Source organism: Carcharhinus amblyrhynchos, chromosome 19, assembly GCF_965287045.1.
Source record: "Carcharhinus amblyrhynchos chromosome 19, sCarAmb.v2.hapA, whole genome shotgun sequence".
Lineage (NCBI taxonomy): Eukaryota > Metazoa > Chordata > Chondrichthyes > Carcharhiniformes > Carcharhinidae > Carcharhinus > Carcharhinus amblyrhynchos.
In genome coordinates this window covers 47,825,747-47,849,425 of record NC_137342.1, presented here as the reverse complement: position 1 = coordinate 47,849,425, position 23,679 = coordinate 47,825,747, and the positions used below count along the sequence as shown (strand labels likewise).

The 23,679-nt window shown below is 45.4% G+C and overlaps 1 protein-coding gene across 4 annotated transcripts in view; it reads right to left on the bottom strand.

Annotated features, from left to right (window-relative positions):
* Positions 1-302: 302 nt before the first annotated feature.
* Positions 303-23,679, bottom strand: part of prkcq (protein kinase C, theta) — a 158,446-nt gene continuing 135,069 nt past the window's right edge. For all 4 annotated transcript variants that reach the window (XM_080207719.1, XM_080207720.1, XM_080207716.1 and 1 more), the window contains 4 exons: positions 16,971-17,109; positions 14,692-14,880; positions 10,183-10,311; positions 303-5,337 (listed from right to left, as the gene is read on the bottom strand). In XM_080207719.1, coding sequence (XP_080063845.1) covers positions 5,185-5,337; positions 10,183-10,311; positions 14,692-14,880; positions 16,971-17,109 — 610 coding nt within the window. In that variant the 3' untranslated portion in view covers positions 303-5,184. The remainder of the gene's footprint in view (positions 5,338-10,182; positions 10,312-14,691; positions 14,881-16,970; positions 17,110-23,679) is intronic.

Sequence of the window (23,679 nt, the reverse complement as noted above, 5' to 3'; positions counted from 1 at the left end):
ACACTATTTTATTTTACAGGTAGATTCATGAGGTAATTAAACACTGACATTTTGCTCTACTCATCTTAACGTTGAACATCGATTCGCTTATTTCATTATGGGGATGAATTTAGATGCATGGTATGGGTGTGCAAGATGTCAGCGCTGAGATTGGGGGGCATCTTTCTACTGTTGGCACCTAGTGTCAGCCACAAGCACTCCCTGACTAAGAAATATCAGGCTGGATATAGGGTAGGATTTTCTGGTCACGCTCACCACCACCTCCCCCCCCACCCCCACATCGGAAAATCCCACCCCCATGGTTAACAGACCTTTGCACGGTCTGCCCCACCACCCCCTACCTGTTACGATTCCCGTGGCAGGTGGGACGGGAATATCCCCCTCCCCTCCCGTAGAGTTTAATGCTGTGTGCGTGCCAAAATATAGGTAGCTTTGTGCTATGGACTTTGAACCTGCCACAAAACAAATTGAAATTGCAGAAACTTAGGTTATTGTAGCGGAGGCTTCCAGCTTTACCTCAGGCCCTGCCCCCATCTCAGCTCCCAGAGACTAAGGAAACAGCTACAACTCGCTGTGTACCTAGATTTCACCAACGTTTTAATATTTAACTTTGACTGTGGTGCCAATGTTTGTAAAAAAAATTTCCACCTCAAATGCCTCCAGCAATGGGCATCAATGTTTCATGAACCCACTCAAAACGTCCCCTAACCTAATGTGCTTGCCGAAATTCTGAATAGTGGTGAGTTAGAATCATAGAATCCCTACAGTGCAGAAGGAGGCCATTCGACCCATCGAGTCTGTACCAAACTCAATCCCACCCAGGCCCTATTCCCATAACCCAATGCATTTACCCTAGCTAGTTCCCCCTGACATATAAGGGTCAATTTAGCACGGCCAATCCACCTAACCCGCACATCTTTAGACTGTGGAAGGAAACTGGAGCACCCGGAGGGAACCCATGCAGATACAGGGAGAAAGTGCAAATTCCACACAGACAGTGACCTGAGGCTGGAACTGAACCTGGGACCCTGGCGCTGTGAGGCAACAGTGCTAACCATTGTGCCATCGCGCCACCCCTCCTTTTTTAAATGGCTGCTGTCCCTGCTACATTACAGAAGCAGCTCCTACTACACTCCTTACACACCCTATGAGTGTGTGGCCAAATACCCCTCCAACTCATTTTCAAAAGTTTGCTGATAGTTGGAACACTATCTTCCGATATCTCAGAATCTGTAGAATCCTGCAGTGCACGTCACATGTACTTTGACAAAGGCAATGACAGCAGGTACAGTAACGTTCTGCCCATTTCAAGTAGAGACCCCATATATTGAAAAAAACGTTGCGAATCACTTAATATATAACGCATAACCCACTAGAATCCTTTGAACTTCCATTAGCTGGTCAAGTGAGACAATGTGGAAACATTCAGACCGACAATCTCCTTGGTTACCTCTTCATCTGTACCTTACTTAAAATGTTTCATGATCTGCTGCGATTCCTGTCAAACCAATTTTACCTTGGCTTCATTCACAGACTATCTTATCGGGAGAAAAATGCTACGGACTGCACCTTGGTTTAATTTTTGCGTAAACAAAAATAAAATAATTATTGGCATTCAGAAGCTGTCGCATTAGTATCTAAAAATGAAGGAAATTCAATTTCTGGATGGGGGTTGGGTTGGGTGAAAGGTTAATTCTGTGACCCACACAACATTTTCAGTCTGTCATTAAAATATCTGAGTTTGTTAAGCAGAAATATCAGGTTTTCATGTCTTTTCTTTTCATTTTTCAGCTTTCTTCCTTCAAGTTGTGAAATATTTGGGCCTGACTTTCTGTTCAGTACTTTGTCTAACGTCAACAGTTGATTTCCTTTGGGGTGGAAATGGACATCATCAAGTCATACCGCAAACAAGGCCATTCGCCTCATCCAGTATGTGCTGGCTCCATACAAGTGCTTTCCAGTTAGCCCCAATCCACCACTCTCTCCTTATAACCCTGCAAATGTCTCACAGAATCCCAACAGTGCAGAAGGAGGCCATTTGGCCCATCAAGTCTGCACCGACCACAATCCTACCCAGGCCCTATCCTCATAACCCCATGCATTTATCCTAGTTAGTCCCCCTGGCACTAAGGGGTAATTTAGCATGGCCAATCCACCTAACCTATCTTTGGACTGTGGGAGGAAACTGGAGCACCCGGAGGAAACCCTCATAGATACGGGGAGAATGTGCAAACTCCGTACAGACAGTGACCTGAGGCCGGAATTGAACCCAGGTCCCAGTTGCTGTGAGGCAGCAGTGCTGACCACTGTGCCATCCATAAATCTCCATTCTGTGACCGGGAACCAAACCACAGCAGTGAAAGCGTCGAATCCTAATCGCTAAACCACCAAATCAGGATCTGAAAGAGGTCCACGTGCCCTGCCGATCCCCGAATCCCCTATCCCTCCTCACTGAAACAGCTTGGGACACTAATAGTCAATTTGGCATGACCAATCCACCAACCTGCACACCTTTGGAGGAAACTGGAGCACCTGGACGAAACCCATGCAGACATGGGGAGAATGTGCAGACTCCACACAGACAGTGACCCCGAGCCAGGAATCGAACCTGGGTTCCTGGCACTGAGGGGCAGCAGTGCTAACCACTATGCCACCGTGTTCTTTTCAAGCATTTAATGTTGATAGTTGCTATTGAGTCTGCTTTCATTGCCCTTAGAGGTGCTGCATTCCAGGTTACACTAACTCATAAAGCCAAGGCTTATCCTGTTCTCAATGTTGGCAGAATAACTGGAGCTGAGGTCAGGATTTTGGTTACAAAGGACCTTGATTTCTGCGCTTCACGGTTAGACAATTTGACAGTCACAGAGCTGAGGCCAGCAAACACAGGGTAGCACCTACACGTAAAGAATCAACAGGAAATCTCGATCTACACAAGATGCAAGGGCTTCAGAATCCAATCTGCTTCAAGTGCATTTGGGTGAGTGAAATATTTGAATGACAAGCATCAAGGGTGTGGGGTGGATTGCAGGGTTAGTGTAGGCATTGAGAGGCTAATGTATAATGCAAAACTAGCCTTCGTAGTAATAAAATTACACAGTTCATTCAGTAACAAACTAAGTAACACCTCCACTCAGGTTGCCCCGAATGGAATAGCAGTGTCCGGTATAATTTGTAATGAGGTAACGACGCACAAAAATACCATTCATATTTTCATGGAAGCCAAAAGGTGCAGGACAATGGTAATGTTGAATGGAAGAGGCCAGGAGACAAAGCAGACAAACAGGGTAAGGAAAGACTGGGGACATGTAAGGATTGCCATTGTTGTGAGGGCCTTGGAGAGATTGACTCAGTGGCCGGAACTCTACCACCTCGCCTGCCCAGAATCGGAGCGGGCGATGGTCCGACAATGGAAATCTCGGTTGACCTCAGGCGAGACTTTCAGGCCTCTCTCAAGCGAGGCAGTAAAATCCCACCCAGAGTGCACTAAAACCTGATTTCACTGTGGTGAGGAGGTGTAGCAAAAGTGAGGGATGTTGGGGAACACTGTACTTTAGCTTAGGTGAAAACTCAGAGACAAAGGCCAAAATTCTCTGTCCTCACCCGCGGCTGGGGTTCTCCAGTCCCGCTGCAGTGAATGGGGTTTTGGCTGAGCACCAAATTCTCCATTCTTACTGGTAGCAGTGGCGGGGCGAACAAAATCAGAGAATCCTGACCAAAGTGTCCACACTATTGATTAAATAAGGTGGAAAAAGTTACAACAGAGAAATGTTATAGGTTCCAGGTGAGATTGCTGGCTAAGTCATAACTTGGAGTTATGTTGCCCCTTTTTATTGGGATCTCCCACCTAAATTCCCGAGGAGTAGAGTCTTTACAAATGGCCATACATTTCATGCCTACTTTTACGATGACACAACCGTCCATTACATGCAAATTTCCTTCAGTTGTTCAGCTCGGGTCCTGCTTATTCTCCAATTCTCCATGTTTCTGGTGTGTGGTTGATCTAAATTGTCCGACAATTTTGGAGATTTGGTGCCAATATCACACTGTTGATGTTCCTGACACATTTCGACTGTGCCTTTCCGAAATTCATGGAAGCATGTTGGTTTTGTCCAATATCAACTGTATCTTCTTCAAGTCACAGGCTTATTGGCCTCGCCAGGCCAATCCTGTATGTAGTTAATAGAACCATGGTGGCGAGTTACAACAATGCTGATCTGCTAACCTTGAGGATAGAAGGCAATCTTGCACGTAGATCACTTGGCCTGACGCACAACAGCGAGATAAAGGAAACTGACTTTCAGCAGCTTGTGAAAACTTAGTCATGCAACTGCGAAGAGGATGTTAAAATCTCGCCAATTTGTTGAACACTTTGTTCCATTTTCTTCACTCACCTTTGCAAGTCAAGCTACGATTTGATGTCACCCACCATTGATGCTAACGTCCATTCACTCCCATCAGGAAAGGAACAGTGTGATTTACTGCTTGTGGGCGAAATGGGTGGAATTCGCCCACATTTTGGATTTCCTGGTTTAAATTAGGCAGTAATTCCACCACTGCAGTGGTCTGATTTGTAGAAAATGGCAATTATTAAATAGTGCCGCAGTTTGTCAAAGAGATGCGCGTGCTTTGCCCTCGAGGCTGTGAGTTTGGACAGGAATGAGATTGTCAATCCTTTCAATCAGCCCTGCGTCCATTCAGTGCAAACCCCGTCAGAATTGAGAATGAAGTGTCATCACATGCACACAACTGTAAAACAAAATACTTCCCAAGACACAGCAATTATTTGCATTCTTGCTCTATAGCAATTTGCATCAAAATGAATACTCTTAAAAACACTTAATCAAACACTAAATGATTCCACATGCAGTGTTGGTCTCGACCTTCCAATAATTACACTCACAGGTTATAGACTTCAAGTTTAGGCACATCTGCCTTGTCTTTCCAGTTCACATATAATTAGGATCTCTTCTTGGAAGCTATAGATGTTCTCACGTAATGATTTTCAACACGGATATCCAGGGACACTCTGGTGTAAGTAACTAACATGACAGGTACTTTTCATGCCACATGTTTTTACATAGAACTTAGCAACCACCAGGCTGTCGTCACGGGTGAATGCAAAGCATTGGATTCTTCAGTGTTACGGAGGTAAGAAACTTTATAACCCGACACTTGTTTTCTTCATCAAAGTATTCTATCCATTTTGGGGTTTGTGAATGAGAAATTGTTGAACATGTTTTGGTCCATGCTGTTGATGAGGGTTCTGTCTGCACAGGACAGCCTGGGCTTCTCATTCAAGAATTCCTTGTCAAAGTTGCTGCAGTCACTTGCTGATTTCTGTTAAATAGAAGCATTGAAAGCATTTGAGAACAAGGCAGCTCTCTCAGCAATAACTGATTACATGAGGGACTTTAGTTGGAAATATAGGAATATACGGGACTTGAAAATAGACATTGCCAGCCATTTATACCATGCATCCATATCATGTATCTACTCTGTCTCTCGTATCCCTTAACAGCTCCTTATGCAAGTGACTATCCAGCTCCCTTCTGAATTGATAGTATATTCATCTTCATTGCTTTCTGGGCTATTTACTTTATATATTCATGCTCTGGGTGTACATGTCCACCGATAACTGAAAGTGACAGTGCAGGTGGATAAGGTAGTCAAGAGAGCGTATGGCATGCTTACCTTCATCAGTTGGTGCATTGAGTATAAAAATTGACAGGTCATGCTGTAGCTGTACAGAGCCTTAGTTAGGCCTGATTTGGATTATTGTGTACAGTTCTGGTCGCCACACTACCAGAAGGATGTGCATGTTTTGGAGAGGGTACAGAAGAGGTTTACCAGGACGTTGCCTGGTCCGGAGGGTATGACCTATGAGGAAAGGTTTGTTCTCACTGGAACGATGGAGGTTGAGGGGTGACCTGATAGAGGTTTACAAGATTATGAGTGGCCTGGACAGTCAGGTGCTCTTTTCAAGGGTAGAAAAGTCAAGTACGAGGGGACATAGGTTTAAGGTGCGTGGGGAGAAGTTTAGAGGAGATGTGCGAGGTTTTTACACAGAGGGTGAATGTCTGGAATGCGCTGCCTGGGGAGGGGGTGGGAAAAGGTACGATAGCAGCATTTAAGGGACAAGTAGACAATTACATGAATAGGATGGGAATGGAAGATATGGACTCTGTAAATGCAGAGGGTTTTATTTAAGGCAGATTTCATAATTGTCATAGGCTCAGAGGGCCAAAGGGCCTGTTCCTGTGGCTGTACTGTTCTTTGTTCTATATTCATATATTTAACACCTTATTGTAAAATAGTGAAACTTAAACTTTTCCACTCATATTCCTTCTATTAGTTTGTGCCTTTGTTGGGAAAAAGGGAAAACAAACCAAACAAGAGTTTGCCAGCAGTAAGTGATTGGGATTGATTCTATTTCCAGCCACCTCACTGACGTCTCTGCCTCGTGCACTGTCCATCATCAGTTAGTGCCACAGAATCTGGGGGAAAGAACTTTTTTAATAGAGATATATTATGACCTACTCTACCAGATGCCAATGTATTGGGGCAGGGCTGGAGGGTGGATAATTAGGTACTGCTACCATGACTTTCTCCTTAACAGCCAGTATCATTGCTGGTGTTGACTCTGGAGGAAAAGGCCAGTGCCACTTTGGGGTCTAATGTCAAGGTGCAACTTGCAACTGAGTAAAACAGCAGAATGGTCATTGTGCTGAATCATGGAACCTGACCTTTTGTACCAACCATTATAATGAAAGAAGACGACATTTATATCTTGCATTATAATTGGATCATTCTTCAAGATTTGGAATGTAATTTACAAAAAAAAGCATTTCAAGCATATTCTCATAGACGTGTTTTAGTTTTAGTGGGTTTTATAAATTAGAGAGCTCGAATGGTGCTGCCTTCACTCTCCACTTTCACTTTAGCTTGGTTACTGTGAATGTGTCAAGACACATGTTCTAACTGCAAATGCTCTGTCTACTCTTCTATACTTTTCTTGCTGCGTCACTCGCCACTTCCCTCTCCTGACCCCTGCTGTTTCCTGCTCGCTGCCCCTCTCTCAGCTCCTCTTGCTACCTCTCTCTGTCCCTCTCACAACCCCTCTCTCTGTCCCCTCTCTGTCCCTCTTGCTGTCCTTCTCGCTGCTCCTCTTGCTGCCCCTCTCACTGTCTCTCACTCTGACACTGCTTGCTGTTCCTCTCACTGCCTCTCTCGCTGCCCCCTCACTGTCCCTCTCTCTGCCCCCCACTCTGACCCTGCTTGCTGTTCCTCTCTGCCCCTCTCTCTGCCCCTCTCTCTGTCCCTCTCGTTGCACCGAGTAACACATTGAAATAGGGAATATTATCATTGTTAAAAGTTTTGGGATGGCTTTAGGTCATTTCTGGAGGTGAAACGGGTAACCTATTTTCAGGAGTGTATCAATATTGCTCAAGATTACATTGAGTGATGGCATAACACAAGGATGTTATTAGGACTGCCCTTGTGACCAAAACCGCGAATCACTGCTTTTACACAAGTTCTCTTCTTCTTTTCTTCAACCTTCCATTCAATTAAAGATGGAATGTGTCTGTGCTCGGCCTGTGTTATATCTGACTGAGGAATGTTTAGTCAGTGATGTAACTGAGGGAATCCTCGGTACAAATGTCCCTGATCTGCACAAACTCCCAGTGCAATAGTGATGTAAATAAAACTGCAGGATAATGCTCTGGGTGGGGTTTTCCAACCATGCTCACATGAAGACTGGAAAATCCCACCCAAGGTCACCATTAATTGGTCCATGTCCCGCCCGCTATGATTTCCATGGCAGGCGGGATGGAAAATTCCACCCTTTGTCTTCTGTTCATTCTAATCCGGGAGAATGTTTTACGATGTTACGTTATGATGTCTGGAGATTCCTTTCTGCATTACATTTATCTCACAGACAAAATCGCAACAGTCATGGAACCACGTCTGCGGGATGAATGTAAAGCACAATGGAGTTTATAGCCTGAGTAAGCTCAACATGATATCTTCAATCCACTGCTGTGGAATTTGGACTTCCTTCATCCGGGTACATAAGTAGGTAGCTGAATGACCATGGGCAATGAATACTCTAACGAAAATGATATTTTGAGGAAGTACATGCAATAATTTTAACCGCAATTATAAAAACTCTTGATGTGGAGATGCTGGCGTTGGACTGGGGTGCACACAGTCAGAAGTCTCACAACACCAGATTAAAGTCCAACAGGTTTATTTAGTATCACGAGCTTTCAGAGCGCTTCTCACCTGATGAAGGGGCAGTGCTTCGAAAGCTTGTGCTTCCAAATAAACCTGTTGGACTTTAACCTGGTGTTGGTATTTTACTCTTGGTATTTTAAAGAACTTTGTGCATATTCAATTATAATTACAATTCAAAGTGAGGAAATGCATCAATGGATTTTTTTTAGAATGTTCTCGGAAAGACGGACACTGATTTTTCACAGCCTTTCAAGATCACTCCATGACTTGGATATATCTGCCCTGACTAGTCTCTCTGAATGTCACACAATATGTTTCAACATCCTGTTTCTCACTCTATTCCCAGTGCTCGACTTTCAAAGGATTGCAAGGTGGGATCGGTCTGAACAAGTGCTGGCGGATAAAATAAAAACAGAAAATGCTGGAAAATCTCAGCATGTCTGACAGGAAGGAGTCGAGCCAATTTTTCCAATCTGGATGACTCTTTGTCAGAGCTAAGAGCAAAGGGAAATCAGCACAGGATTTATTGGGATGGAACTGGACAAATGAGGATATAGGAAGCTGAGAAGGTCCATTAAGTGATTGGATTGTGAGAATGGCAGAACAGAGGAACAGATTGTTAAAGGACTGCATGAGGAATGCGGCAATTGTACTGAAGGGGATGCAGTGGAAAGGAGAGTTGGAATGGAGATGGAATGAAAAAGGAGGATATAAAATGGATGAATGGGATGAAATGAAATGGAATAAAATAAATGGAGATGGGGTGAAGGTGGAAGAGAGAGTTCATGCCCTGAAGTTGTTGAACTCAATGTTCAGTCTGGAAGGCTGGAAAGTGCCCAATGGTAAGATGAGGTGCTGTTCCTCCAGTTTGCGTTGGGGTTCACTAGAACATTGCAAAAGGCCCAGGACGGACATCGTGGGCAGGAGAGCAGGGTGGTGTGCTGACGTGGCAAGCAACAGGAAGGTCTGGGTTCTCTTTGCGGATGGACTGAAAGTGTTCAGCAAAGTGGTCACCCAGACTGCGTTTGGTCTGTCTGATGTATGGTAGACCTCATTGGGAGCAGCGAATGCAATGGACCAGGTTGAGCTCAAAGGCCTTCCTCCTGCTCCGAAGTTTCTATGTTTTATGTTTATGATCCCAGCATTATCTGGCCTTTGGAATGCTCACTGCCTCTGATTCCTCTTGGTGGGTTGAGTTTGGTTGGGACTCCCGAATGGTATGGGTACTCTTTTGACACCTGCCCAAATATCTCATCTCCTTGCCCCTCCTTTGTGAGCTAGGCAACAGCACAGCTGCTGCTATTTCCACCTTAAAGCCATCGACCAAACAGCAGAGAAAAGCAGGAGCTGCTGTTTCCCAGGTTGCAGCCATTTTCTGATGCTCTCTCTCCTCAGTAAGCTCATTTGGCAATGCCTGTGGCTTTCTGAGTAAACCGATGTGTGAAACAAAGAGCTGCTATAAAACCATACATACAGTCAAGAAAAGCTCACACTTCTTGTAATACAAGGCTTCAGGGGAGGGGCAGTGATATTATTGCTAGACCATTAATCCAGAGACTCAACTAATATTCCAGGACCCGGGTTTGAATCCCACCACGGCAGATGGTGGACTTTGATTTCCCATATAAAAAATCTGGAATTAAGAATCTACTGATCCATTGTTGATTGTCAGAAAAAACCCATCTGGTTTATTAATGTCCTTTCAGGAAGGAAATCTGTTGTCTTTACCTGGTCTGGCCTACATGTGGCTCCAGAGCCACAGCAATGTGGTTAACTCTCAACCTCCCTGTGGACAAGGGCAACTAGGGATGGGCAATAAATGCTGGCCAGCCAGTGACATCCATGTCCAATAGAAAACACTAATGTGTGCACAAGGGAAAAAACTCAGTAAGCAATCTTAATCTGAAATAAAACTGGGTGAGTAAAAATCAGACTAATCAATCTTACCACTGTGGGTTTGAAAGGTGGTTCCACTTCCCGGTTTTCCAGAGCCTGCCAATCAATATCTCGGAAAAAGATATGTTGCCGAATGCTTCCTTTGACACCAAGTCTCCTCTCAGGCTCCCGAACAAAGAGCTGAAACAGGCCCAAAGACTCACTTAATCAATCTCCAAAAAGATCCAGGCCAGAATTCTCCAACCTCGCCCACACCGGAATTCTTCAACCTCACCCACGGCTGGGATTCTCCGACCTCACCCACGGCTGGGATCCTCCGACCTCACCCACGGCCGGGATTCTCCGACCTCACCCACGGCTGGGATTCTCCGACCTCACCCACGGCTGGGGTCCTCCGACCTCACCCACGGCTGGGATTCTCCGACCTCACCCACGGCTGGGGTCCTCCGACCTCACCCACGGCTGGGGTCCTCCGACCTCACCCACGGCTGGGATTCTCCGACCTCACCCACGGCTGGGGTCCTCCGACCTCACCCACGGCTGGGATTCTCTGACCGCACCCACGGCTGGGATTCTCCGACCTCACCCGCAGCTGGGATCTTCCGACCTCGCCCGTGGCTGGGATTCTCTGACCCCACCCGCCGCTACGATTGTCTGATCTTGTCTGTAGCTGGGATTCTCCAACCTTGCCCGTGGCTGCGATTCTCCAGTCCTGCTGCAGTGAATGAAGTTTTGGCTGAGCGTCAAATGCTCCATTCTCACTAGCAGTGGTGGTGGGGTGGGTGACATCGGAGAATCCCGGTCCTGCTTTTCAACAACAATATCCATTCAAATAAAAGCAAAATCTGAAACAAAAACAGAAATGTTGGAACATCTCAGCAGGCCTGACAACTTCTGTGGAGAGAGAGGGAAACAGGGTTAACATTTCGAGTCTGGATGACTCTTCCTACAGAATGTAGAAGCATCATTTGGACTCAAAATGGTAATTCTGTTTCTCTCCACAGACCTGCTGAATTTATCCAGCATTTTCTGTTTTTGTAACATACATTAGTTTGGCCAACTTTGAATTTTCTCAAAAGCCATTACTCACAGACAATAACAATAAACTCAGCAAAATTAAACCCTCAGAGCCTGTGGCTTGATTTATTCTTTTCAAAAAATTACTAGCTGACACTTAAAAAAAAACACTTCACTATACAAATGTTTATTTTATTTTTCACACTACCAGAAGGATGTGGAGGCTTTGGAGAGGCTACAGAAAACATTTACCAGGATGTTGCGTGGTATGGAGAGCATTAGCTATGAGGAGAGGTTGGAGAAACTTGGTTTGTTCTCACTGGAACGACAGAGGTTGAAGGGCGACCTGGTAGAAGTCTACAAAATTATGAGAGCATGGACAGAGTGGACAGTCAGAAGCTTTGTCCTAGGATGGAAGAATCAATTACTAGGGGACATAGGTTTACGTTGTGAGGGGCAAGGTTTAAAGAAGATGTACGGGGTAAGTTTTTTACACAGAGGGCGGTGGGTGCCTGGAACTCGGGAGGTAGTGGAAGCAGATATGTGACTTTTAAGGGGCGTTTTGACAAATACATGAATCAGATGGGAATAGAGGGGTATGGTCCCCGGAAGAGTAGGTTTTAGTTCAGTCGGGCAGCATGGTTGGTGCAGGCTTGAAGGGCTGAAGGGCCTGTTCCTGTGCTGTAATTTTCCTTGTTCTTTGTTCTTATTGTTCACCACGCGCGCGCGCACACACACACACACACACACACACAGACACACACACACACACACACACACACACACACACACACACACACACACACACACACACACACCCCTCCAGAACTCCTGAGGCTGATGCCCATTAGCTGCAGGCCTACCCACCGTTGAGTATGATATCCAGGTGGCCATACTTCATGTAGGGACCAAGACAATAAAAGGGCAGGAAGCTATTCGACTATGTGAGGCATTACAGCTGAACACAATCATGAACTGGCAGCACAGGCTGATCCCAGGCAGGAGCCTTGGCTGATTATTCCCTACCGCACCCCATAGGTGTCAGAACTAATTATGCCAACATACTGCCATAGCTGGGAACAACTAACTCAGCACAAACTGGACCCCAGAACGTCCTGGTCTATAGAATCAAAAATCCAGATGTTCGCCAACTGAATGCGTTGTTGCAGTTCTTGTGAAAATCCTCTAGTCGTCACACTCCGTTGCCAATTTGGGTACACTGAGGGAGAATTTAGCATGGCCAATGAACCTAACCAGAATCTCTTTTGGAATGTGGGAGGAAACTGGAGCACCCAGACGAAACCCACACAGACATGGGGACAGTATGCAGATGCCACATAGACAGTGATGTAATTGAGGAATTGAATCTACATCCCTGACACTATGAAGCAGCAGTGCTAACCATTGTGCCAACCTCAGGGATTCTCTTTTAATTAGTAAGTACTGGTTCACGAAAGGGTACGGGAGTAGGCATAGATCCTGACTTCACTCCATGATTTGCACATATCCAGCATTCTTCATGTGGCAGAGCGGCTGGGAGTAGCTCACCCTGGCTCTCTGGCTTTCTCACCGACAGAAACTTGGATTGAAGACCAAGGTTCAATGTGTGGCACATTTTACCCTGAATCACAAGCTTCTGGGTTCAAGCTCCCACCCCAAGGCCTCAGTCATAACTGTGGCGGTCACGTTAGTGTTATACTGAGGAAGCAGTTTGGATGAGATGTAAAAACGAGGCTCCATCTGCCAATGCGGGTGAATGCAAAAAATCCCACGGCGCTATTTCAAAAGAAGTGCAGGGAAGCTACTACCAGTGTGGTGACCAATACTAATCCTTTGATCAATATCACAAAAGCAGATTATCTGGTGTTTATCACATGGTTGTTTGTGCTAACTTGCTGAGCACAAATTATCAGCTGATTTTCCAACACTCCAACAGTGACTACACTTCCAAGTGCTGAAAATACTTCAGTGGCTGTAGGGCACTTTGAGACATCCGGGTGCTATATAAAAGCAAGTCTTTCCTTTTTCTTCATCTTAAGTGTTGGCCAGAATTTTACTGTCCTGCCTGCCACAGGAATTGGAGCGGGCAAGGGGCGAATCATGGGAAGGTCCGTTGACCTCAACGGTTTTGGGATGAGCCCTTTATCTCAATGTCCTAGTGCAGAAATCCAGGAGGATAGAACTGAAGCCAACCTTCATGCACACACATAAGAATTTATTTGCAGGGGTAACATCATAAGCATACATCTCCTTATCCAACAACCATAGTTTCAGTCATGACGTGGAGATGCCTGTCTTGGACTGGGATGGCCACGGGAAGAAGTCTCACAACACCAGATTAAAGTCCAACAGAAATCATGAGCTTTTGGAGCACTGCTTCTTCATCAGATGAAGGAATAGCTCTCACCTGATGAAGGAGCAGTGTTCTGAAAGCTGGTGATTCAAAATAAGCCTGTTACAGGCCAATTCCTATTTGTATTCTTTTGAATAAATCAATCCATGATCAAGACGGCAAATTAATAAATTAAGAAGAGAGCAAATCCCCCTTAAAGGGGAGAGAATATCCCCCTTAAAGGGGCAATGTAACTAAACAAAGCTGACAAAACTTTAAACTGTTCCTATTTATAGGAGCACAAATGAATCCTCAATCTTTGCCTGCCATCTATACACCCCACTTGGAATACTGTGCTCAGTTCTGGTTGTCTTATTACAGGAGGGATGTGGAAGCTATTGAGAGGGTGCAGAGGAGATTTACAAGGATGTTGCCTGGATTGGGGGGCATGCCTTATGAGGATAGGTTGAGGGAGCTTGGTCTTTTCTCCTTGGAGAGACGAAGGATGAGGGGTGACCTGATAGAGGTGTATAAGATGTTGAGAGGTATTGATCGGGTGGATTCCCAAAGGCTTTTTCCCAGGGCTGAAACGGTTGCTAAGAGAGGATACAGGTTTAAGGTGATGAGGAGTAGGTACAGAAGAGATGTCAGGGTAAGTTTATTTTCAGAGGGTGGTGGGTGAGTGGAATCGGCTGCTATCGGTGGTGGTGGAGGCAAATTCGATAGGGTCTTTTAAGAGACTTCTGGATGAGTACATGGGACTTAATGGGATTGGGGGTTATAGGTAAGCCTAGTAGGCAGTGATATGATTGGCGCAACTTGTGGGCTGAAGGGCCTGTTTGTGCTGTAGTTTTTCCATGTTCTATATAATTAAAGACCATTAACTATCATCTCTGCATGCACATAGACTGTCTGGCCACTGGTCTCACAGTTAAATGTATTAAATATCAAATTGTATTTTTTAGAGTGGTTAGTTTGAATTTAGAAAACCGTAATTATGGAATGCTACATCTTGGGTGATGTAGACAGATCCATCTTGAACAATCAACTGGAACATAACAGAGTGAATAATGAATAATGTATGCATTCATCTCTGAGGAAGGAGGCTCGGTGCTGTATTGGCATTGGGATTTATTTGGGGAATAGGGAAGACCAAGCACTCACACTATTAAAATAAAAACTAAACAATGTGGATTTAAGGAAACTCTTACTCTGACTAGAATGTCTTTCGCTTCCTTGTTCAACCAGCGAGGATAGACCGGGTCATCTGTGCGGATGGACTGAAACAGCTGATCCTCATCGCTGCCATGGAATGGAGACTGGCCAATCAGCATCTCATAGAGAAGAACACCAAAGGACCACCAGTCCACTGACATACTGTACCTTTGTCCCAGCAGGATCTGTACAGTGGAAGAGATTCAGAATGGTACAGTCAGTACAAACAGCACACACCACGCTTTATATCATTGGTAAAGATCTTGACTGCCTTCAGATAGCCAAAGATAGAATAGAATAGGATCACACTCCAGCACCTGTTGGGGTACACTGAAGGAGAATTTAGCATGGCCAATGAAGCTAACCAGCATCTCTTGGACTGTGGGAGGAAACCCATGCAGACATGGGGATAATGTGCAGACTCCACACAGACCTTGGCCGAGCCCGAAAACGAACCCAATTCCTTGGTAGTGTGAAGCAGCAATACTAACCATTGTGTCACTATGCCACCAGGGACCCAGGTTCGATTCTGGCCTCGGGTCACTACCTGTGTGGAGTCTGCACGTTCTCCCAGTGTCTGCGTGGGTTTCCTCTGGATGCCCCGGTTTCCTCCCACAGTCCAAAGATGTGCCAGTTAGGTAGCTTGATTGGCCATGCTAAATTGAAGAGTCTCTCCACCTCTATCCTATCCATCCCATTCATCATCTTATACGTCTCAATGAGATCTCCCCTCATTCTTCTAAACTCTAACGAGTACAAGCCTAGTTTATTCAGCCTCTCCTCATAGCTCAACCCCCTCAACTCCGGCATCAGCCTAGTAAACCTCCTCTGCACTCCCTCCAAGGCCAAAGTATCCTTGCGTAAGTACGGCGCCCAAAACTGCACACAGTACTCCAGCTGCGGCCTCACCAATGCCCTATACAGCCGCAGCAAGACCTCCCTACTTTTATATTCAATCCCCCTCGCTATGAAGGCCAGCATCCCATTAGCCTTCCTGACCACCTGCTGCACCTGCAAGCTGGGTTTTTGCGACTCATGCACAAGGACCCCGAGGTCCCTCTGCACCGTTGCCTGCTGCAGTTTTTCGCCACGTAAGTAATAATCCTTCCTCCCATTATTCCTACCAAAGAGGACCACCTCGCACTTGCCAACATTAAATTCCATTTGCCAGTTCCTGGCCCATTCGCCCAGCCTATCTAGATCCTTCTGCAGACTCTCCACACCCTCCGCACAATTTGCCGTTCCACCAATCTTGGTGTCATCAGCAAATTTCGACACCATACACTCGGTTCCCTCCTCCAGATCATCTATATAAATGGTAAATAGCTGAGGCCCCAGCACCGACCCCTGGGGCACTCCACTAGTCACCATCCGCCAATCCGAAAAGCACCCATTGACCCCCACTCTCTGCCTCCTTAGCTGAGTTTTTGAATTAATTGGCTCGTGATAATACCACCAGGCCATTGCCTCCCTGTAACTTATTGATTCATTTATTTACTGGGTGGCAATCCTGACAACAAATAGATTTGTTGATTTGTTTGACAAAATTATAATAAGCTTTGTAAAAATATTTTACGTCCGCACTAGACCCCAAGAGCAGAAAATCCCGCTGAGGTCAATAGACCTCTGCATGATCCGATTCCCATGGTGACTGGGACAGGAAAATTCTGCCCAAGAAGATTTTGAAATTCAATTTCAAATTTTTAAACTTTTACTTGTGCACATGACTGGAGCAAGGCAAGAGTAGAATATTAAAGCATAATTCATTTTTGGAATGTTGTTAGCATTGAGTTAATGTTTCCGACATCACTCAGGAGCAACTGGGTGTTGTTCTCAAATGAGTTGAAAAATTGGATAGAATAATGTGTCGCAACGGACGGTAAATGGAAGTCAGATAAAAGCACGATACCGTGGATGCTGGAATCTAACGTTCTGGAAAATGCTGGAAAGCCTCAGCAGGCCTGACAGCAACTGTAGAGGGAGAATAGAGCCAATGTTTCGAGTCTGGATGACCCTTCTTCAGAGCTGCTGTGACTCAAAACCTTGTCTCTATTCTCTCTTCACAGATGCTGACAGACCTGCTGAGATTTTCCAGCATTTTCTGTTTTTGAACTAAATGTCAGAGTTTGGGGTGGAGACCAAAAACAATGGTGTCAGCCTTCCCAAAATTAAATTTGAAATCATATTCCATCTCAGATTTGAAGCCAATAAGGGCTTTATAAACAGCCTGCTATTTACGGCTGGTTGTAGTCACAATGTTAGCAGATCCACTAACCTCTGGAGCTATATAATCAGGTGTTCCACAGAACGTGCTGGTCCTTGCATCATTGTAAATATTCTCCTTACACATTCCAAAATCTGCAATTTTGATGTGGCCATCTTGGTCTAACAGTACATTGTCCAACTTTAGGTCTCTAAAGAAAATGTCAGGAAGGTGAGAGGTCAGTTGATGAATTATGAAATCTGTGCCCATAAGCTACATAAACACAAGTCGATATCATAGAATCCCCACAGTGCAGAAGGAAGCCATTTGGCCCATTGACCCTGCGCCTATAGCAATCCCAGCCAGGCCCTATCCCCATACCCACATGTATTTACCCTGCTAATCCCCCTGAAGCTATGGGGCAATTTAGCATGGTCATTCAACCTAACCTGCACATTTTTGGAGTGTGCAACACGCAGACACGGGGAGAAGGTCCAAACTCCACATAGACAGTGACCCAAAGCTGGAATTGAACCCAGGTCCCTGGCACTGTGAGGCAGCAGTGCTAACCATTGTGGCACCGTACCATTTTTGTACACATGGGAAATATTTCTGTATGTACGCATACATAGAGGTACATTGACATAGATCAAATGCAGGTTCGCTCTCCCTATAAATACATTATATACATGTTTATATATTCAGATATGTAGATGAATACACATACACACACACACACAAGTACATACACTTTCTCACATAGAAACAAACACACACTGAATACAAAAGTTTCAAAGCTTGTCTTTTTTTTGTCAAATGAGAAACTGAAAAGCTAAACTGAGAAATGTCCTCTGAGGAAATGAAGACTGCAACTGAGATTGGAAACCAAAACTTCCTGGAGATACTGGAACTGAATGAAAGGATGTGATTGCAATGGAGACGGTGCAGAGGAGATTCACCAGGATGTTGCCTGGGCTGGAGCATTTTGGCTATGAAGAGAGGCTGGTTAGACTGGGGCTATCTTATAGCCATGAGGTGGAGATGCCGGCATTGGACTGGGGTGGGCACAGTAACAAGTCTCACAACACCGGTGAAATTCCAACAAGTGTAGTTGGAATCTCGAGCTTTCAGAGCAACTGCTCTTTCATCAAGTGAGTGGAGGTAGATTCACAAATATAGAATATATAGGCAAAGACACAACTGGAAGATAATTACAGATTGGAATGTGAAGAATGGTTGGAATGTGAATCTTTACAGGTAATCAAGTCTTTACAGAGACAAACAGCGTGAATGGAGAGAGGGATAATCACAGGTTAAAGAGGTGTGAATCGTTTCAAGCTAGGACAATTAGTAGGATTTTGCAAACCCAGGAAAACTAAATGAATTACAAACATCTGTTGTTTCATAGAGCCAGAGAAGGCTGAGGGGGATCTTGATTTGATTTCATTTGATTTATTATTGTCACATGTAATTAATATATAGTGAAAAGCATTGTTTCTTGCACACTATACAGACAAAGCATACAGTTCATAGAGAAGGAAAGGAGAGAGTGCAGAATGTAGTGTTACAGTCATAGATAGGATGCAGAGAAAGATCAGCTTAATGTGAGGTAGGACCTGATTGAAGCATTGAAAATTATGGGGGCATAGATAGGATAGAGCGTAGGAAGAGTTTCCCCTTAGTAGAGGGGTCAATAACCAGGGGGCATAGATTTAAGGTAAAGAGCGGGAGACTTAGAGAGGATTTGAGAAAAAGACTTCACCCAGAAGGGTGGTGGGAATCTGGAATTCGCTGCGTGAAAGGGTGGAGAGGCAGGAACCCTCACAACATTCAAGAAGCTTTTAGATGGGCATTTGAAACATCATAGCGTGCTGGAAAGTGGGATTAGAATGGGTAAGTTTTTGATGGTTGTCGCAGACATGATGGGCTGAAGGGTTCCTTTCTGTGCTGTCTGACTCTATGATATAACAGGGCATCAGAGAGCTGCTATCACTGGACATCAAACCAGCTCCTAGAAGAAGAGGAACGGAAATTCTTTGTGAGGAAGATAGTTTGAAGGACTTTGTAACTGAGATTGCTGAGCTATATGCACAGTAAACTGCTGAGCCAATTCATAACATCTGTCTTCATTGTATCTGTCACTTGGTGTATAATTTGTAATCAATCATAAGTTGCTTGTTAATTCATGTTTAATTTGTGTTGATTCTGGATTTTAGGTTAAAGGTGGTTATTCAATATAACGCGCCAAATCGTTGGATCACCGGAGACTGGATGTACAACTGGAGATCTGGGTGGGATATCTCCATCCCACTGAGTAGCGTAACAGGATGGGAAATAACAGCAAGAGGTCAAGAATTGGGTTCGCAACAGCCTTCTCATTTCTCCCAATCTTGCTGGTCCATTCTGCCGAGGAAATCAGGCTTTCGTCCGTGAAGGGCGTCAGGCTGCTACCAATATCAATGCCATGCTTAGCATATCAGTAATGAATACAATCATCCGGGTCACGTAGCCTTCTGCTCTGGCCAGCGGAGGTCCCCACCGGTGAGACTCACAGATGGTTCCCACCAAAGAAGACCAGATGTGATGGCCTCACCATGGTGGTATCGGAGGCTATTGAACCCCCCCCCCCAAGTTATTGGGGGCAGGGATGGGAAGTGCCCCTTGGGCAGTGCAGCCTGGCATGCCAGTCTGGCATCCTGTTACTGCCAAGGAGATGGGGGCCCGAGTGGGGGGGGCGGGGGCAGGGCCAGAGAAGACAAAGCCTGACAGTGTTGGGCTGAGGAGGTGGGTCTGACAGGGGTAGAGCCAGAAAGTGGGACAGCACCATGGAAGGGGAGCTTAGCTCTGTATCGGGGTTGGGAGCATATTGGTGGGGTGGCGGCAACTGGGTGGACATTGACGGCGATTGGGAGGCAATGATTGGAAGGGCGGTGGGTACGTGGGGAAGGGGTAATGGGGGTCAGTATTCATGGGGTTGTGTGGTGGGGGGGTAATATCCATTGAGGGTGTGGCAGATCTCTTGGTAGGGAGAGTGCCAGCTTTCCTCCCATTTCTCTAAGTTTTAGACTTTGTGTTTTTGTGAGAAAATCCCACCCAGGTTTCAAGACCCTGTGATAAAATCAGAGACTTTGGACAGAACTTCCGTACTTGCCCAAATTATTACCCAGGGAAGGTTAGGCATATTCAAACCTAATATAGCATCAGGGTAATTCCAGAACTGACCCCCAAATACTCACGCAGACACGCTCTGACTGCCCTTCCATTCCCCAATTACCCCCAATCCCTCCCAACCCAACCACGTGACTACTCTCCTGAAGTTGTGAAGAGTTAACTCGAAACATTAACTGTTTCTATCTCCCGTGATGCTGCCAAGTCTGTGAGTTTCGCAGCATCCACAGTATTTTTCATCTATTAATATCAACCCCCCGTCCGATCTGACCAGACCATGCCCCTGAACCATGCTGACAACTCCCCCAACCCTGAACTGATGACCCTCTGACTAGACCTGACCATCCCGAATCTGATTACCACCTCCGCCCCTCACCCAGCCACTACAGTACGACTCAGAACATTAACTCAGTTCCTCTCTCCACAGATGCTGCCAGACCAGCTGAGTATTTCCAGAAATTACTACTTTGATTACTCTACACTATTTATCTATCCCTCCGAATGCAACGCTGATTAAACCTTGATCAGGCTGTTTTACTGCTCGCTGTGGGATGGGATGTACCATGTTGTAGAAGGCAGAGTGTTCAGAGGCATCAGACCTCTCAGAAATGCAGTGCTTGGACCACATCATCTCAAAAACCAACAGACATGGAGTGCTCTAGCTTTCCAGCTTGTTCAACATGAATAATTTTACAAAGTTAGGCAGGACAGAAATTCTGGCAATAAATGGTTAAAATGATTATTGGATATGGCAGAAGTGAAGTAAATAGCCAACAGATGGCAGGGTCAAATTACAAAAGAGAAAAGTAATGGAAAGTGATCTTTGAATCTTTGCACCGGGGCACAGAATCATTAACGGGCACTGTCTGATTCACTTGGAGTTATAAAGAAGCCAGGAATCTGAACGGGAAGCAGAAATTGCCGCATTACACAATAGGGTTTAAACAGATCCACCTGGTGTCAGGATTCTGATCAGGGGTCTCGATCTGAAACACCGGCTCTGCCTTTCTCTGTCTCACACAGGCTGAGCCAGATAGGTTTTGGACCTACCAGGGAGTCAAGGGTTACGGGAGGCCAACGGGAATGTGGCGCCAAAGCCACAATCAAATCAGCCAGGAACTTATTGAATTTATTCACACAGGCAGTGATCTCGGCAAGGGAGAGAGATTGAATATTTGCTTTTTTTATATACAAAGTACAGGCTTGCAGACTTTTGGGTTTAATGCTGTGTAGATTGGGCAAATTGTTACAGCAGGCAGACGATTTCCATTGCCAGTCTATAGAATCATAGAATCCTTACAGTGCAGAATTATTGCCATTCAGCCCATTGAGTCTGCACCAACTCTCCAATAGAGCATCCTACCGGGCCCATCCCTCACCCTATCCCCGTAACCTCACATATTTGCCCCACTAATCCTCCTAACCTACAGAGCTTGGTACACTAAAGGGCAATTTAGCATGGACAATCCACTAACTTGCACATCTTTGGAGTGTGGGAGGAAACCGGAGCACCCAGAGGAAACCCACGCAGACACGGGGAGAACATGCCAACTCCACACAGACAGTCAGTAAGGGAGCAGTGCTAACCACCGTGCCACACCTTATGAAACTGGTAATTATCCCTTACCTGCCTCAATTGTGGGATAGCACATGCATGAACTTGCTGCAACCGGGCATTTTCAGAGCAATACTCTGGATTGAGGGATTGTATTTGGTGGCAGGTGAGATAAAAGTTACATAATGATGCAAGAATGCGTCTTGGTACTAACTCACTTTGCGCTAACATCAAACTGGTGATACTGGGTCTATGTTCTCTTGAGGTCAGGAGAATGAGAGGTGATCTCGGTGAAATGTGTACATCTCTGATGGGAGTTAATAGGGTAAACGCTGAGAAAGTGTGCTTACTGAATCGAGAACACGAGGTCTGAATGAGGGATAAAAACAGAAAATGCTGGATAAACTCAGCAGGTCTGGCAGTACCTGTGGAGAGAGAGAAAGATCTTCTGGTCGCAGGAACCGTCACAGGCAGGACGGTGAATATGGCAGATAGGCCGAAGGTCCGTTGATACCAGACAGGAGTTTCCAGTCCCGGGTCAGCGGGACTGGGTTAACATTTCAAGTCTGTCTGAGCCTCTTCATAGCCGATGAAGGGTAGAGGAACCGTGTTTCTCTCTCTCCACAGAAGCTGCCAGACCTGCTGCGTTTATCCAGCATTTGCCGTTTTAATTTCAGATTTCCAGCATCTTTTATTCTAAATAATGGATTGGCTTTTTAGGGCTGAGCTGAGTAGAAATCATTTCATTCAAAGGGGTACGTGTATTTGGAATTCTCTAACCTTCGGATCTGTGGATATTGGAGGCGTTGAGTATATCCATAGGATTACATTGGGTGGTATAGGTTTACAGGGGATGGACAGCACAGAAATAGGCCATTTGGAGTAATCAGCCCGTGCTCCATTTGAGACTTCTCCCATTTTTTATCATTCAAGCCAATCACTGTACTCCTTTGTATCTCTCTCCCCACATATGCTCACCTAACCTCCCATCAAATACATCCTCAAATACTCTGATCAGGATTCTCTGGCTGTTCGCACCCCTGCCAGTGAGAATGGAGAATTTGGCACTCAGCAAAACCTCCAATCTCTGCAGCAGGACTGGAGAATCTCAGCCGCGGGCGGGACTGGAGAATCTGGCCTATCGGGTTCCACATTCTCATAATTCTTGTTATCATCACGACACTTGTCGGCAGGTTGTTGTATATTAAAGGAGTTCATGGATAATTTGATTTGATTTATTATCATCACATGAATTGGGATAAGTTTACTTTGTTACTGTCACAAGTCGGCTTATATTAACCCTGCAATGAGGCCACTGTGAAAATCCCCTGGTTACCACACCCCAGCCCCGGGTCAGGTACACTGATGGAGAATTTAGCAGGGCCAATGCACCTAACCAGCATGTCTTTCAGACTGTGGGAGGAAACTGGAGCACCCAGAGGAAATCCACAGAGACACGGGGAGAACATGCAGACTGTGCACAGACAATGAATCAAACCCAGGTCCCTGGCGCTGTGAGGCAGCAATGATAACCATTATGCCACCGTGCCGCCCGTGAAAACTATTTTTCCTTGCTATACAGACAAAGCTTACCGTTCACAGAGTATATAGGGGAGATGGAAAGGAAAGGGTGCAGAATGTAGTGTTGCAGTTACACATAAAGTGAAGAGAAAAATCGGCTTAATATACGATAGGTCTATTCAAAAATCTGATGGCATAGCTGGGGGATTATAGGGATAATGTTTGAAGGTGGATTGAGGTAGACCAATTTTGTTGAGTGCTAAAGCAGATTGAAAGAGCCAAACCGCCGGCTGAGCAATTACTCTGCTCTTTTGATGGCGAATTAGTCACACATTTCACACTAACATCTTTACTTGTGTCACTGGATTGCAGCGAGAATACCCAACAGCATTTTCTCTCTGTACTTTCTGCAACGACAGGTATAGATGATGGTTTGCAAGGTTAGCAAACTAACTCTCCACTCTCTGTGACCTATTTGCACAGAGCAGTTAATCAGTTTCTTTGAAACAGGTTAGCGCCACGGGCAAAGACAGGGGA